Genomic DNA, 17,793 nt, shown 5'->3' on the forward strand with positions numbered 1-17,793 from the left:
TGCCATTGCCTTGGCAAAGGAACCACAGTTTCACAAGAAGACCAGACACATCAAACGACGCTTCAACCTCATCCGCGACTACGTCGAGGGAGAGGACGTGAATATATGCAAAGTGCACACGGATCTGAATGTAGCGGACCCGCTGACTAAACCTCTTCCACGGCCAAAGCATGATCAACACCAGAACTGTATGGGTGTTAGATTTATTACAATGTAATTCACATGGTGATGTGAGGGCTAGATTATTGACTCTAGTGCAAGTGGGAGACTGTTGGAATTATGCCCTAGAGGCAATAATACATATAGTTATTATTATAATTCCTGTATCAAGATAATCGTTTATTATCCATGCTATAATTGTATTGAATGAAGACTCATTTACATGTGTGGATACATAGACAAAACACCGTCCCTAGCAAGCCTCTAGTTGGCTAGCCAGTTGATCAAAGATAGTCAGTGTCTTCTGATTATGAACAAGGTGTTGTTGCTTGATAACTGGATCACGTCATTAGGAGAATCACGTGATGGACTAGACCCAAACTGATAGACGTAGCATGTTGATCGTGTCATTTTGTTGCTACTGTTTTCTGCGTGTCAAGTATTTATTCCTATGACCATGAGATCATATAACTCACTGACACCAGAGGAATGCTTTGTGTGTATCAAACGTCGCAACGTAACTGGGTGACTATAAAGATGCTCTACAGGTATCTCCGAAGGTGTTAGTTGAGTTAGTATGGATCAAGACTGGGATTTGTCGCTCCGTGTGAACGGAGAGGTATCTCGGGGACCACTCGGTAATACAACATCACACACAAGCCTTGCAAGCAATGTAACTTAGTGTAAGTTGCGGGATCTTGTATTACGGAACGAGTAAAGAGACTTGCTGGTAAACGAGATTGAAATAGGTATACGGATACTGACGATCGAATCTCGGGCAAGTAACATACCGAAGGACAAAGGGAATGACATACGGGATTATATGAATCCTTGGCACTGAGGTTCAAACGATAAGATCTTCGTAGAATATGTAGGATCCAATATGGGCATCCAGGTCCCGCTATTGGATATTGACCGAGGAGTCTCTCGGGTCATGTCTACATAGTTCTCGAACCCGCAGGGTCTGCACACTTAAGGTTCGACGTTGTTTTATGCGTATTTGAGTTATATGGTTGGTTACCGAATGTTGTTCGGAGTCCCGAATGAGATCACGGACGTCACGAGGGTTTCCGGAATAGTCCGGAAACGAAAATTGATATATAGGATGACCTCATTTGATTACCGGAAGGTTTTCGGAGTTACCGGGAATGTACCGGGAATGACGAATGGGTTCCGGGAGTTCACCGGGGGGGCAACCCACCCCGGGGAAGCCCATAGGCCTTGAGGGTGGCACACCAGCCCTTAGTGGGCTGGTGGGACAACCCAAAAGGGCTCTATGCGCCAAGGAGAAAAAATCAAGAGAAAAAAAAAGGAGGAGGTGGGAAGGAAGGGGACTCCCTCCCACCAAACCAAGTCCAACTCGGTTTGGGGGGGGAGTCCTCCCCCCTTGGACTCGGCCGACCCCCTTGGGGCTCCTTGAGCCCCAAGGCAAGGTCCCCTCCCTCCCACCTATATATACGGAGGTTTTAGGGCTGATTTGAGACGACTTTTCCACGGCAGCCCGACCACATACCTCCACGGTTTTTCCTCTAGATCGCGTTTCTGCGGAGCTTGGGCGGAGCCCTGCTGAGACAAGGTCATCACCAACCTCCGAAGCGCCGTCACGCTGCCGGAGAACTCTTCTACCTCTCCGTCTCTCTTGCTAGATCAAGAAGGCCGAGATCATCGTCGGGCTGTACGTGTGCTGAACACGGAGGTGCCGTCCGTTCGGTACTAGATCGTGGGACTGATCGCGGGATTGTTCGCGGGGCAGATCGAGGGACGTGAGGACGTTCCACTACATCAACCGCGTTCACTAACGCTTCTGCTGTACGATCTACAAGGGTACGTAGATCACTCATCCCCTCTCGTAGATGGACATCACCATGATAGGTCTTCGTGCGCGTAGGAAAATTTTTGTTTCCCATGCGACGTTCCCCAACAGCCTCCACCATTTCCCTTCACTTTCCCCAAACCCTCCCGCATACGCGCTCCTCGGCCGCTCGCCATGGACGACGACCTCGATGCCGCCACCGGCCTCTCCACCCTTGCCTCGTCCGGCATCACGACCGCCCCCTCCTGCAAAGGTAAGCCTCGCGCGCCCCCACAAGACCGCCACCGTTCCACACAAGAAGAAGGAGCGGACGCCCGAGGAGCGGGCTAGAGAGTCGACGAAGAGAAAGGGTCGGAAGCACTCGGCGGCAACAAGGGGGGGCGCTATTGCACCTAGGGTTAAACCCTGGCCAATAAGAGCTCGTCAATGCCGCCATGGCCATGGCAATCATAGGCTCGTCTACGTTCCCTCGGATGGCATTGCTAGAGTCGCCTCATGCGTCGACGGCTCAGCCGATCGCCGGTCTCCATGTCTACCCGCAAGCCTCCCGCCTCTCTGGAGAATGCTCGCCGGAGGTGAGCATGGTGGTGCCATCCAGGCCCGCGCCCGCGTCCATCGACCTCAAGGTCACACTGGTAGTCGATGGATCGTCATTCGGTGGGCCGAGGAAACACGCGCGGGTGATGCCAGCCGTCATGCTCTCCGGCGCCCGCAACCTGTTCGACGGAATGCCGGTGTCTGTCCACGACGAGAGGGCCAACCGCTTCATGGAGAGCATCATCTTCGAGGGTGCTGCGACGGTCGCAGGTGGTCCCGCCGCGGCTGGCTATAATCCCACACGGACCCAAAGCCAGGACGGCCGAGGCAGGCCGTTCACGCCGTCGACCTATGACTAAGGTGGCATGCAGCCCGCCTTCATGCAAGATCAGGCCGGCCTCGACCTGGACGGCTTCCCGCTCGACCACGTGTTTTCGGATGACTACGGCCTCGAGGAAAAGGATGAGGTGGACATCGACGGTGAGCCTTTTTTCAAGGACGAGCTCGCCAACCAAGCCGACGGGATGCATCCCAAGTGAAAGAGCAGACGGACGAAGGCATACACGGCGGTCGAGGACAAGCTCCTTCGTGAGTGTTGGAGGGACATTGGGCAAGACCCCAAGGTTGGTGCCGAACAAAAGGTATCAACCTTTTGGATTTGTGTCCATAGCGAGTTTCACGAACGCAAGAAGTTTTTGTCGTATCAAATGCAAAGCACACGCGAGTGGGTGTCCATTTCAAAGTGGTGGAAGGTGATCCAACAAGAATGCAACAAGTTTTGTGCCACTTATAAGAGCATCAAGGCACGCCCCGTGAGCGGCATCGGCATGCAAGACATGGTATGCATGCATGCGCCCCTTTTTGTTTGCATGTTCATTTGCTAATATGCTTGCGTGTAATTCATTTGTAGTCATTCCAAGCTTAAGAGGCATTCAAGGTCCAACACGAAGGCAAGTCATTCAAGCTTTCTCATTGTTGGAGGATCATCAAAGATTAGGAGAAGTTCAAGCTCCAATATACTGCCCTCATAGCGCACCGGGGGGAGACGTGGGGGAGGTTCGGGAGGGTGAGAAGCCACGGTCGCGGGGAAAGACCAACTTCAAGAAGGAGGACAAGCGGGATGCGGCGTCGATCGCCTTGGACGCAACCGTGGAGGGCATGATGACGAAGAAGGATTCAAGGAAGGAAAAGCGTCGGCAAGACAAGGAAAAGCAAATGAACGCCTTCATGGAGATTCAAAGGAGGAGGCTTGAGATGGAGGCGGGGAAGCAAGCCACGATGCTTGAGTGGAGACGGAGAAGCAAGCCAAGATGCTAAAGATCGAGGCCGCTAATGGCTAGACCAAGGCGAAAAAGTGTCTCTCGCTAGCATGATGACGGGGATGAAAATCATGAAAATGATGAAGGTGGACTCGCTGTGGTTCGAAAAGATGATGGCCGACATGCTCAACTTCACCGACGAGTGATATCTATGGCGGCGAGTGCCATCATTTTTGTATACCGGCAAGTTTGCTGACATGACCACGGCCGCGATGACGTGATCGAACTGTCGCCCCTTTTTTGTGTTGGCGTGTTTGTTTGGCGTTCGCAAGTGCATCAGCATAAACTGTATGGTGTTTTCTAAAGCTGGCATTATATGTCAGTCGATGGCATCGTATCGGCACGAACTTTGGCGATGACATGGTCGCCGGCTTGATCTACGGTCGCACGCTTTTTCAAATGTGTGCGCAAACTTAAATGGATCGCGGAGGTTGAACGCATTATCGATCCAAATCTTAAATTAGATGAACGTTAAATGAGTGATCAACCTAAATGAACGAAAACGCCATCCGTTCGAGTCAACGCGAGTAGGAGTTGCTCTACAACACTCCAACACGCAGCATTTCACTCGGAAAAAAAACGCAGCAGCACTGAACCAGAGTGCCCTCGTTGGTAGCAGTGGGATCTCCGCGTCGGCAGAGCGCTGCCAACGGCCCGCGGTCCTCTCCAAGCCATAAATTGGACGGTAGCGGCGCCTGGTACACGGTCCGCGGGTACGCCCAGCAATTCGTCCGTCCGCCCGCCCGCCAGAAAGTGGCAGTGCGGCTGCCGCAAGCGTGTGATGGAAGCGGCGCGGCGGCATCACGCAATCCGCGGGCACCCGGCGCGTGCGCGCCTGTGGCTCTGGGCGTGGGTGGTGGTGGGGGCGGCTGTACCGACTGTCGGTCTAGGGGAGCGGCCGCGCCTCGAAATAAGAGAGAGAGAGACCAGCGGTGCGGGCGGCATGGTGGGTGCCTACCCACGGCACGGCACGGCACGGCACCGCGATCCGAGCAGCACGCCCGCGCAGCCGGCTGATGCCGACATGTGGGCAGGTCGACCACGCTCGTCGCTCCGTTAACGCCGCCGTCCGCGTCCCGCCAGGACAAATTCAGTGCGTCTGGTTGTTTTCGTCGTGCGTGTGACGCCCGCCATGCAGCGCAAAAGTAGCTCGTCCATCGTGCTCACCGGGGATCGCCGGATCGGGCTACCGCTTTTGTGCCCCTCGTGAATATTCAACGTGTTGAGATCGACCTTGATAAGAAACGCTGTCGCAGGGTGCGTAGGATATGGGAATAAAATACTCCCACTACTTAGTGAACGATATCTCCACAAATTCCATCGCTTGCTCCACTTTTTGAAGCCTTCTTGCCAGGTTCAAGCAGCACGGTGTCTATGTTCCTTTAGTTTAATGCGTAATTTTACCCCCGGGAGCGTCGAGAAAAGTCCATTCATCAAGCGAACTCGGCATGCTATGGCATGGCACCATTGGAGAGGACTACTCAAGCAGCGGTGCGTGCGTCCATCTCGCCGAAAGAAGCTCCCCAAAATTCGGTCCGCTTTTCGCAACAGCAGCCTGCGCTTTTCCCCCCACGAAGACCGATCAAAAGCGATCGGCGCGGCGAGGGAGAGGGGCGCCTGTCTACTAGTACTACCAGGAGCAGCGTATCTTGCGGCACCGAGCTTCCCCACACGACACGGTTCCTCCCCCCGCGCGGCGCGGTGGGCTAGAGTTGACGATCGGTTTAACCGCGGGCGGGCGTGCGTTGGATAGGGCGACAGCGTGGAGGTGGTGGCCGCCGCGGCCCACGTGTCTTTCTTTACGCGCCTGCTCCCGTGCGCTGCTGATGCCGATGCTGCGCCCCCCGCGCCTGACCCCAGCTCGGGACGCACGGATCGCGATGCGTCGTCTTCCTCGCCGCGGGGCCCGCCCGCGCGGTGGCTCTCGCGCTACGTGCCGCTCCACGCTCCCGGGTGGGCCCCGCCCGAGCGGCGGCTTTGCTTCCTTCGTCCTCTCCTCCCCGAGCGCACTCGCTTTTTTGGCTCCGATATCTGGGGGCTTTTGCACGCCGCCGCTCGCGTTTTATGGCTTTTACGCACGCACTCCTGCGGAAGGGTTGGTCGGTTGGCTACGCGTTTCAGCTTCCTACAGAGCTTCTCTTACGGTCATGGCCTCGGTCCTCGGACATTTTGAGATGAGCAATGCTGCATCTATACCTGGTCATGTTTTTTTTGTGCTACAGCGGGCTTACGCCGGCCTGAACCAATTAATATTGAAAACAAACGGATAGTTACAAAAAATCGAGAATAAGGATCGGGGTGGCAAGGAGAATGTCAGGAAGGAGGGAAGAAGGAAAGTAAAAAAGCAAAAAGCAAAAAGCGGAAGGTTACAATCTCTCACACAGGTGAAACAACATTGTACACCAATCCCGCAGAAGGAGCGTTTGCTGTTCCTTGGAGCATATGTTCGACCATAGCATTACGTTGTCTGCAGCCATTCTGGCAACCAGGTGGATATGTTGTAGCCCCCCCTGAAAACCATGGCGTTTCTTCTTTTTCAAATATTCCAAAGAATCGCAGTGATTATTGTGGAACGAGTCTTGTTAGCAGGTTGCGATCCCCATAGCTGCGTAAAGTCCAATGGAGGGGAGACACAGATAGCAGAGAGCTCCTGCCACAGTGGACCCAGCTGGTTGCAAAGAAGGAATAGGTGTTCTGCAGATTCCGAAGTCGAGCAGAAAGGACAGGAGGAAGAGTCCGTTAGCCTCCTTTTGAAGCGTCTTTCGTTGGTGAATAGTCGATTCTTGCATGAAAGCCATAGAAAAATTCTGCATCTATACCTGGTCATGTGAAACCCGGCCTGGCTGGCCCTACCCGTCCGACCCGAATTTCTCTGGCCGGGCTTGGACCTGAAAATCAAGCCCGAAGGTTGGTCCAGGCCGGGTCTGGCCCTGCGAAAATCCGATTTTACGTCTACGTCGGGCCGGGCTTCTTCGGGCTCGGACGGGAATTGGATCCAGAAACTAGGCCCTACGGTCGGGTCAGGCCGGCCCGAGTTTCTTCGTGTTCGGGTCGGGTTTGGAACAATTAACTAGGCCTACGGTCGGGTCAGGCCAGGTCGAGTTTCTTCGAGTTCGGACCGGGTTTGGAACAATTAACTAGGCCTACGGTCGGGTCAGGCGAGGCCGAGTTTCTTCGAGTTCGGACCGGGTTTGGAACAAGTAACTAGGCCCGATGGTCGGGCCAGGCGAGACCGGGCCTGAGTTTTGTATCACGGATTTTTTAGACCCGATCGGGCCAAGTTTTGGCCAAGTAGAGCTACATCCACCGTCAAGTTACGATGTTCTTACGTGATGGGCGTCGGTCCTCACTTCAAACTATTGATTTGTTACTCGCAAAAATATATATTAGTTTGTCTAGTTTGTATAAGAACCTTGGGTTCTCTTCTTGAAATTGAAGAGAGAGGCCTCTCTTTTGCCTAAAAAAATACTTTAAAAATTCAGACCTAGTATAGAGGTTCATCCATACAAAACACCTCAGATAAAGTTAAAAATAATACATCGATATATCTCGAGACCGTGGAACGATCAATATCAGCTCCGAAACGAACTGCCAACATCAATGTCGACGCTGCCCACCGGAGCCGGCTTGACCTTATTAATGAAAATCATGTTGTCTTTATATACATGCCCCTAAGAACCAACGCGTGTTGAATAATTATCAAGCAACTCACATAAAAATCTCAATAATACGCATGCATGATGAGAAACAGTAACCACATCATATGAAGGGGACAAATCAATCTGTGTTGGAGCCATATCGACTACGTCCAAATGGACTGACTCGAGGAGGATGGGAGTCTCAAAAATAAACTCAAAAAAAGCGCCACCATCCATGTGATCATTGCACCTAGGCGGACTAAAAACCATAACATAAACTACTGTTCAAAGCGAACGCATTGAAATTTCCATCCTAACCACGGATTTCCGGATCAGGAGACAAAGGGAGAGGAATCCACGGGCTTGCCGACAAAGTTTGGAGGGGGGAGTTTGCACTAGCGATGAGGAAAAAGGGCAAAAAATACTTGTAGTAGTAGTTTATGTTCTAAGAACACTACACACGTGGCGATTAGTGCTTCTAACATCTAACCTTCAGTATCATATATCGTCCACCAACTATAGAACTAAGTGCATTTGACACACGAAGGCGATAAAATTCTCATTTTTCTCCTTTTAAGTTCTATGTATGCTTATGGAATTCCTAGATCACATTAATATCTCGTTGTTCTCACAATTTGAGCATATCTTAACTCCTACTCCCTTCATTCGGTCTAATACTTGAATAAAAATAGTACCATCTTTGTTTCAAAAGATTACTGCTAGCGTAGTTTTTGGCTAAATACTTATCCCAACGAAACCTTATCTCATTTCAGGTAAAAGAAAAGACAACTATTTATACAAAAGAAGAAATAATATATGCTACTTCATAGAAAATGAATATTATCGAATCATATCACAAAGCACATGTATATCAATGTCAGATTTGATGACGTCAAGCATTAACCTCGAGACAATTGTATAATTGTATACAGTGCATTTCAAAGTAGAAGCTATATGATAAAACAAATCATGTAAGATTAATTTATGGTTACATGCTCGATAACGGTCTTATTGTCGTCAATCTAAACTGTTAGAGCATATATCTTCATATGTGATTTCAGTAATTGATGACAATTCCTATGGACTAATGGTTGCCTTAAGTTACATTTATAGGATTTGTCCATAGGCACTTCTTGTAGTCCATCTGTTGGGCTCAAGGAGTTTATATGATGACCAAGATGGTATTCAATGTATTATCCAAAGATTGGTCATAGAGACACATGGTTGATCAAGATCTCAGACAAAGAGTAAATCAAGATGATCAACACACAAAGCGTACAAGATGTACCGAGAGGGATCAAGTGATCCCATGGTATGGTAAGCATTGTCCATTACGTGTTTGTGTACTAACCCATGGTCTTCGTGAGAGTTCTATGTAGGGGTTAGGTGTGTTTACATGGGCTTGCGTCAAAGGGAAAATATCATACAATCCATGAAGTATGACGTCAAGTTGTGATCGTCATTAAGATTGCGATGTGCAAGTTCAAGTGGATCAACACGAAGATATCATGCTTGAATCTTGCCGTCCATTATGGTGGCAATGGACTTGTAAAGATATGCTGAAGAGTGGCTCACCCATAGTGAATATGGGGGAGCAATCAACTAGTCTTCATCAAGCCAACGCAATCAAGAAAAGTGGTCCATCTTAAGAAAGCCAAGATCATCATCATCTAGCTCAAGAGGACGAGGTGCAAGGTATAGGTTTGCCCTTAATAGGTTTTCTATTTAGGATAGATTGTTGTACTATCAAGGGGGCTCTCAAGTGAGTAGCTTGATCGTATCGTTCGTTGAGAGCTCAAACCATTTGCATCCTTGCATCATACTTCTTGGTTCTTGTTTTGTGTTTCTCTTTGTGAGTTTCAGAGCTTATGGTCATCTTCGTGACAAGCTCGAGTTCATCGAAAACAGAGTCCATATGCATCTACTATGATGTTTTTGATGTTGGAGTTTTTGCCGGTTCTTCATTCATAGAGGACTCGCATCTCTATATCATTGGCATTTTCATATCTGCATGGTCTTAAGATTTCCAACAAGCTTGGGTTTGCTCGATTCGGAGCTCGTATGCGAAAGTTATGGTTGTTTCAGTGGCGAGCGGTAGTACCGCTGGACCTAGCGGTAGTACCGCTACCGCTAGAGTTGGCGGTAGTACCGCTGCCCTAGCGGTAGTACCGCCCCTGGCCAGCGGTAGTACCGCTGCCCTAGCGGTAGTACCGCCCCTGGCCAGCGGTAGTACCGCTCCAAGTTTTTAGTACCGTCATCCTTGCGGTTGTACTGCGTCGGACATTTTTGCGAAGACTTTCTTGGCGGTGGTTGGCCCGGTAGTATCTTTGCGCTACCATGGGCTCAACGGTAGTACCGCTGCAGCCAGCGGTAGTACCGCCGGAGGGTCAGCGGTAGTACCGCTGGAGCCAGCGGTAGTACCGCTGGGCTTGGGCTGTAAGTGGGGGGTAACGGTCTGATTCCTTCCCTCACTATATAAAGGGGGTCTTCTTCTCCCTTGGCCTTACCTATCCGTTGAGCTCTTGTTCTACGTACATTGTTGACATTCTTAGAGCTTGCTTACTCTCAATCCCTCCAATGATTCTTGCTTGTTCTTGAGGGAAAAGAGAGAGGAGATCTACATCCACATCTCCACCAATCACTTTCTCCTCTATGTGAGGAGAACCCCTTGGATCCAGATCTTGGAGTTCTTTGTGAGCTCCTTATTTTTCTTCCCATATTTCTCCATAGATTTCGTTGTTGTGGAGGGATTGAAGTGTGAGGGACTTGACCACTTCGTGTGTTCTTGCCATTGCATTGGTTGCATCGGTTTAAGTTCTCCACGGTGATACGTGGAAGTGAAGTTTGAGAAGCTTATTACCTTTGGTACTTAGTACCCTAGATATTGTTCTTCGTGGATGCTTTGACGTCCTAGAAGCTTGGTGGTGTCTCGGAGCTCAATCATTGTGGTGTGAAGCTCCGGAAAAGCGCCGGGGTCTCCAATTAGGTTGTGGAGATTACCCCGAGCAATTTGTACGGGTACCGGTAACCGCCCCCAAGGGTTGCCACGTGTACGGGTTCGGTGACCGCCCTCAAGGTTTGCCATTTGTACGGGTTCGGTGACTGCCCACAAGGGTTCCTTAGTGGAATCACGGCATCTTGCACTGTGCGAGGACGTGAGGAGATTACGGTGGCCTTAGTGGCATCTTGGAGAGCATCGTGCCTCCACACCGCTCCAACGAAGATTAGCATCCGCAAGGGTGTGAACTTCGGGATACATCATCGTCTCCGCGTACCTCGGTTATCTCTTACCCGAACCCTTTACTTATGCACTTTACTTTGTGATAGCCATATTGTCTCTTGTCATATATTTTGCTATCACTTAGTTGTTTATCTTGCATAACTTGTTGGTGCACATAGGTGAACCTAGTTGTTTGAGGTTTGTGCTTGACATATTAAACGTTAGTTTTATTTCGTATTTGTTCAAGTCTAAACCTTAATTATTTTAAAGCGTCTATTCACCCCCCTCTAAACGACATCCACGTCCTTTCATAAACAACACGCCGCCAAAAAACCCTTTCTTGAGGTTTGAGACTTTTTTGATACTTTTTTAATAGTGCCCCTACTTTTAGCATGTCATTTAATAACTTCTAATACTAGGGGTAACATGATCTTTTTGCATGTCATTTAATGACCTCTATTTTCTGTTTAATCCCTGAAAAAAAACTTATAGGGACTAGGGATTTTAAAGAAACATGGGCTAAATATTACTTCGTGTGACGCTAGAATGGGATTGAGCGACAAACTTGGGGGTATGGCGACGCAAAATACAAATATCATCATCAGGGCTTGTTCGGTTAATCCCCATCACAAGTGGATTGAAGGGGATTGGAGGGGTTTGAGATGAATTTTGACTTGCTGGGGATTTAATCCCTTCAAATCCCTCGAAGAAGGCCTCAAGCGGAACCGTTCCCTGGCATACGGCATATATTGTGCAAAATTGATGTCTGGCGGTGGGCTAAACAGAAAAAGGCGCCGCTGGCCTAATTTAATGCCGCCATGCTAAAGACGAGTGGGGGGCGGCGGCGAGGACAGTCAAACCGCATGCTGACTGCGCCGCGTTTTATTCCCTCTCGCCGCTCCCTCCACCGCTCACCGCTCGCTCCCCTTTTCCCCTACTCACTTCCCTTTTTTAACCCCCCGTCCATCTATAAATGCACGCCCCCCTCCTCGCCTTATCCTGGGCGCTACACACCCAACCCACCCCACCTCACCAAAACGCCCGCATAACCAAAAAGATACGCGCACGCCACTTGTACACCTGCTGCACCCATGGCGCCTAGAGCGGCGGAGAAGGCGCCTGTCTCCCCGCCCACCGGGCTCGGCCTTGGCGTTGGCGGCGGCGTCGGGGTCGTAGCCGGCGGCGCCCACTACCGTGGCGTTCGGAAGCGCCCCTGGGGACGTTTCGCCGCAGAGATCCGCGACCCGGCCAAGAAGAGCAGGGTGTGGCTCGGCACGTACGACACGGCGGAGGAGGCCGCGCGCGCCTACGACACCGCCGCGCGCGAGTTCCGCGGCGCCAAGGCCAAAACGAACTTCCCGTTCCCTTCGTCGTCGTCGCCGTCTCCTCTCGCCGCCGGCGGCGGCAGCCCGAGCAGCAACAGCACCTTGGACTCGAGCGGTGGTGGGAGCGGCGGCTGCGCCCAGGCGCCTATGCAGGCCATCCCGCTGCCGCCCGCCCTCGACCTGGACCTCTTCCACCGCGCGGCGGCCGTGACCGCCGGCGGCATGCGCTTTCCATTCAACGGTTACCCGGTGGCGCCGCGCCAGCCCCTGCACCCGTACTTCTTCTACGAACAGGCCGCGGCCGCCGCGGCGGCTTCGTCAGGTTACCGCACGCTGAAGATGGCGCAGCCGGTCACCGTGGCGGCCGTTGCCCAGAGCGACTCCGACTCCTCGTCGGTCGTTGATCTGTCCCCGTCGCCCCCAGCGGTGACAGCGCATAAGGCGGTCGCGTTTGATCTGGATCTGAACCGGCCGCCGCCTTCGGAGGACTAGACAAAGGACAAATTTTAGATGATGACTGTAGCTTGTCATTTTTCCTGCAGGGAACGTTTTTTTCCCTCCTTCCTTCCTCGTTTTGGTCCTCTTGTATTTTTGTTTAGTTGTCTGAGACAGACCGAGGAGCCCTGTAAATAGTTTTTCCGCCGAGAACGTAGCAGAACCGATCTGAGATCTGTTCGTCTAAACGGATCAAACCGGCGTGGAGGTGAACCGAGACTTGAGTATATGTGTATCTCGTAAGATGAGTGTAGTATGATGATGAGTTTTTCAGGACAGGAGTAGTACTTCTTTTCTTTTTGTTCAGAAAGGCAAGATGAATGGTTGGGAAACGTCATCAGTTTTGCTGCCATCTCTGCGACACGACAGTTAATGGTTTGGTGAATTGCACGTCTCACTCTGCATGGTTGCTTCTGGACTCGACTGCCTTGAGGTTGCGCAGGAGTAATTGAGCTGGAAGGAGTAGCAGTATTAACGTAATTTTGCATGCCATTATTGCGCACTCAGCTGTCAAATTGCGGCTTTCAAACCCTTCACACGCTGACAGCCTCGGAGAAAAAGAAAGATGGGTAGATCTAGGACGGAAAGGGCCAAGGTGCAGTGGGCACGAGAGACAAGTGTGGACGGGAGAGAAAGAGAGGGATGGCGTGCGAGCGGAGCGGTGCGGTGGACGGACCGACGATCCGTAGGCGCGATGGAATCGCGACCGCGTTGTTCTACTCGTGACCTTGAGAATAACGTGTGCGTGTGGGCGACGTCTGTACGACGCGTGTGCGCGGCCGCTGGTCCCCGCTGCCGGCCCGGGCCGGGCCGGCGATCTTCTCTGCCCGATCCTGCACCGGATGCGTGGGTGGGGTTGGACTTTTGGTGGTGGTGGTGGGGGGGGGGGGGGGGGGGGGGGGTGTGGGGGGCGCGGCGCGGCGCTGCTAATGGTTGGAGCGGAGCCGCGTGTTCGGGTGGGCGCTTGGGTATTTGCGCGAGGACCGGGCGTGGTCTCGGCCGACATGCGTGGGCCAGGCAAGCGGAACGGCGGGCATCAGGAGGCAGTGATTCGCGGGGCGGCTGCTTCACCTCGCGGTGGGGCCTGCCGCGTGCCCCGCGTTCCGAAGGTTGCAGCTTTTCTCGTTTCACCGCTCCTATATATTTTAGGCGAAAGTATTCCTTTCATCTGGCTGATATCCGGCTGATCGAACACTGGACGTCCGTCGCATTCATCACGCGACGCGTGATCCTTGCACCGCTAAATTCTTCTTATCTCCTTCTCAATCAGCTCCTTTCCCCAGCTCCTGCAGCATGCCATGACCACCTCAAGCTCCCGCAACGCCACTGCTCATACGAGCCAGCAGGTCGCCGCCATATGCCCATGCGCTCCCGTGCTCGTCACAGGCTGGGCCTCCCCTCCGCCGCCGGCCTGCTGCGTCCCCTCCGGCGCGTGAGGAAGGGGAGGCCACGGATTTCAAGCAGGGACGGAGCGTCAGGAGGCTGCGACCGCCGAGGAGGAGAACACCTTGGGCGAGCTCGGGCATGGCTGCGGCCGCGCTGCCCTGTCGCGAGTGTGGCGGCGGGCGGGCGGGGGCCGGGGCAAGTGCTGCGGCCGGTTGGTGGGGCAGCGGCGGCGTCAGATCGGAGAAGGGAGAGACGAAAAAAATTCCGCAACTTGACCTTTGTTGTAAAAATTCCTGAAACTCGACCATTGTTGCAGAAAATTCTTCTGTAAAAATACCTATGTTACAGAAAGACGAAGAAAAAAAAATTGCAACAAGCAAATTGTTTCTGAAACTCGACCGTTGTTTCAGGAATTAACGGATCCAAAGTTTATTTCTTGTAACAAAGCGAAAGTTTCCGCAACTCGAGCGTCGTTTTAGGAAATAACTACTGACCATGCGGCGGGGATGCGGGGCGTTAGATCGGCATCCGAGGGCTAGCTAGGTGACGGATAATTTTTAAAAATCATCCGGCGGACGCGCAGCGTTCCCCATATTTTAGACGTAAAAAAGCATTGTACCCACACTATTTTCTGTAAATACCCTCAAACTTTATTAATTAACTGAGAAGAGTTACATCTTTCAAAACAAAAGGCAACAGAAAAGAGGGTGCATCACCATTCCAATTAAATTTTACTCCCTCTGTTTCTAAATATAATTTTTTAGAGGTTTCACTAAAAGACTACATATGAATTCATTCAATTTGCTTCATATGTAGCATCCAAGTGAAATCTCTAAAAAACTTATATTTACGAACGGAGGGAGTAATTGATGATAGCTATAAAAGCGCTAAGACTACATAGGAATGTTTATAGACATAATTTAGAGTATAAATTCACTCATTTTGTTTTATATGTAGCCTCCTAGTGAAATTTTTAGAAAACTTATATTTACGAACGAAGGGAGTAATTGATGATAGTTATAAGAGCGCTTTGCGAGTTGGTGAGCAACACAATTTGCCTCCGGGAACAGTAAGAAAAGAAAACTCCTTTTATCGTCGTGGCTGTTGCAAAGCATTCCGTCAGCGTAGCCGTATGAGGACCGAGGGTTCGAGAAAAACCGTTAAATGCATTTATTAGTTGCAAAGAATCAAATTAAAAAGTAACCTTGTTGTATCCCAAACTCTCTACCAACTCCATTTCTTTTACTCCCTCCTTGTGAGTTTACAAGTCCGGTACATGTACCTGGGCCGTTACTTTGACCAACTTAATAAAAACTATATATAACAAAAAATATATCATTAGAAACTTTACATGTTATATTTTTAATGATATAATTTTTATGTTAAATAATATATTTTATACAAGTCAAATTGACGATCTAGGTACACGTGCATACCTTCTAAACTGTGACGGATGGAGTAGCAAAGCAATGGCCTCACCTAAGGCAACATTAAGGACATAGTTTGAAAATGTTGGTGCACGAGCCAGTGCCTCCCCCAAGTTGTTGCGAAGAACAACACCAACCACTCCTCTATACCATTGTCAGTTTGTAGGAGCCTGCTCTTGGCTTTGTCCATGCTATTTCAGGAGGTTTACTTTCAAGAGCAGCAACTCCATAGTTTGACGTTAAAGCTTGAATTGCAAAAGCGATACGAGGCGGGGTTGCGACCGATTCTCCCTTTTCCAACTCCCTTCTTTGCCATCATATGTACCAACAAGCAACAACAACCGATTCCGTAGTCCCAAAGTTCCCAAGACAATAGAGTGCCGGTTTGAATTGCATAAGATATATCCAAGCACAACCGAGCCCGATCTATCCGCAATCAGGGCATTTTCATTGATCTCATGAAGTCCTAGTGCTGCCCAAACGCACCGAGCACGAGCACATGTGAAGAGAAGATGACAAATGTCCACTCGACCCATGGATCAGACCTGGCATTGCGTCAATATAGGGATATGTCTTGCTGCCAAGACAACCTTTCTCAACATGGTACCATGCAACGCCTTCCTATGGGATCACTAGAAGGGATGTCTAGAGGGGGGGGGGGGTGAATGGACTACTTGACAAACTAAAACCTAGCATTTTCCTAATTTTAATTGTTGGTAGATTTTAGCATTTAGAACAAGTCATACACACCCTACACATGCAAGTCTATGAGTATAGCAGCGAAGGTGAAGACATGCACATGTAAAGTAAGGAGTAGAATTTAGGAAGATCAAATGCGAAGATGGAAATGGTGATTTTGGCGTGGTTCCGATAGGTGGTGCTATCGTATGTCCACGTTGATGGAGAATTCAACCCACGGAGGGTAACGATCGCGCGAGTTCACGGAGGGCTCAACTCACGAAGGGTCCAGGAAGAAGCAACCTTGTCTATTCCACCATGGCTGACCTCCAAGAAGGACTAGCCTCACTCGGGGTAGATCTTCACGAAGTAGGCGATCTCCTTGCATGTACAATCTTCTTGGTTCAACTCCACAACACGAAGTAGGAGGCTCCCAAGCGACACCTAACCAATCTAGGAGACACCGCTCTCCAAAAGGTAATATATGCGGTAGTACGATGAACTCCTTGCTCTTGTCCTTCAAAAGATAGTTTCCTCAACACTCAATCACTCTCTCACACATATGTCTTGGATAGAAGAGATTGATTGAGTGGAAAGCAACTTGGGGAGGCTAGAGATCAAGTTTCAAATGGATGGACTGTAATATCTTGATCTCAACACATGAATAGGTGGCTCTATTTCAGAAAAATGGATATGGTAAGTGTATGTGTGTTCTGAGTGCTCCTCTACGAATGAGAGTTGGTGGATGGGTATATATAGGCATCTTCAAAAATCCAACCGTTACAACATTATTGCCCAACTCGGTGAAACCGAAGTGAAATTCGGTGGCACCAGCTAGTGCAAAATGTGGCAACTTTTGTATTCCCGGCGAGACCGATATACAAATCCCGGTGGTACCGATATGGGTGACCTAGGCTAGTTTCCAAATCTTGGTGAGATCGATTCCAAAATTCGGAAATTCCGATTCTTGAAAATGACATACCCAAAAGTTGGTCACTCATTTCGGCGACACCGAATAGTACTGAGATTGCTAGGGTTTTGGCATAGATTCTATCTAGGATGGAATCTATTTGGGTGAATGGAAAATCATTGTGGCACCGATTTTGGATATTTATGCTTTAGACACAGAATTTTGTGGGAGATTGGATGAGTATTTTTGGTGGCTACCTCTAAGCACTTGAGAAACCAGATCATCATAGATACCTCATCCCATTTTAATAGCATTGGCTTTCCTATGGTCTCAAATGTGATTTCTCACGAAATATAAAATGTAGAGTCTTGAAGCTTGAAGCTTGAAGCTTGGCCGATCCTAGTCCTTTCCTTCATTGGGGATTCTCCTCACTATCCTGAGCCAATCCTGTGTGTGGACTACATATGAAATATACTAGGTAAAAGTATTACTCCAAGAGACAATGTATGTTGTCATGAATTATCAAAACCACCAAGGGAGCATATGTGCTTTCAATCTCCCCCTTTTTAGCAATTGATGACAGCATACAATCAAATCTACAAATAGATAAAGGCATTAGTATGTGACAACCTTGAAAGATACATGACTAATACAAGCTCCCCCTAAATGTGTGCAATACCCTTTTAAAGAGATGTTTGCTTTGGATTGCAGGGACACACATATAGTATAAGGTACAAGCAAGTCATGTGAATCTTGGCTATATGCATCAAACAATATGTGAATGAAAGATTTCCATGTTCAAGACTCACTCTTGCAAACAATATATGAAAGAAATAAGAGATCATCCTAAACAAGGATATGATGCATATACTTACCTTGAGGTTCT

At 49.8% G+C, this 17,793-nt stretch overlaps 1 protein-coding gene across 1 annotated transcript; it reads left to right on the plus strand.

The window, feature by feature from the left end:
* Positions 1-11,675: 11,675 nt before the first annotated feature.
* Positions 11,676-12,782, plus strand: LOC123444612 (ethylene-responsive transcription factor 4). The gene has a single exon (XM_045121393.1). It carries the CDS (start codon positions 11,778-11,780, stop codon positions 12,501-12,503), a length of 726 nt encoding a protein of 241 aa, XP_044977328.1. The 5' UTR covers positions 11,676-11,777; the 3' UTR covers positions 12,504-12,782.
* Positions 12,783-17,793: the final 5,011 nt, after the last annotated feature.

Source organism: Hordeum vulgare, chromosome 3H (assembly GCF_904849725.1).
Source record: "Hordeum vulgare subsp. vulgare chromosome 3H, MorexV3_pseudomolecules_assembly, whole genome shotgun sequence".
Taxonomy (NCBI): Eukaryota; Viridiplantae; Streptophyta; class Magnoliopsida; order Poales; family Poaceae; genus Hordeum; species Hordeum vulgare.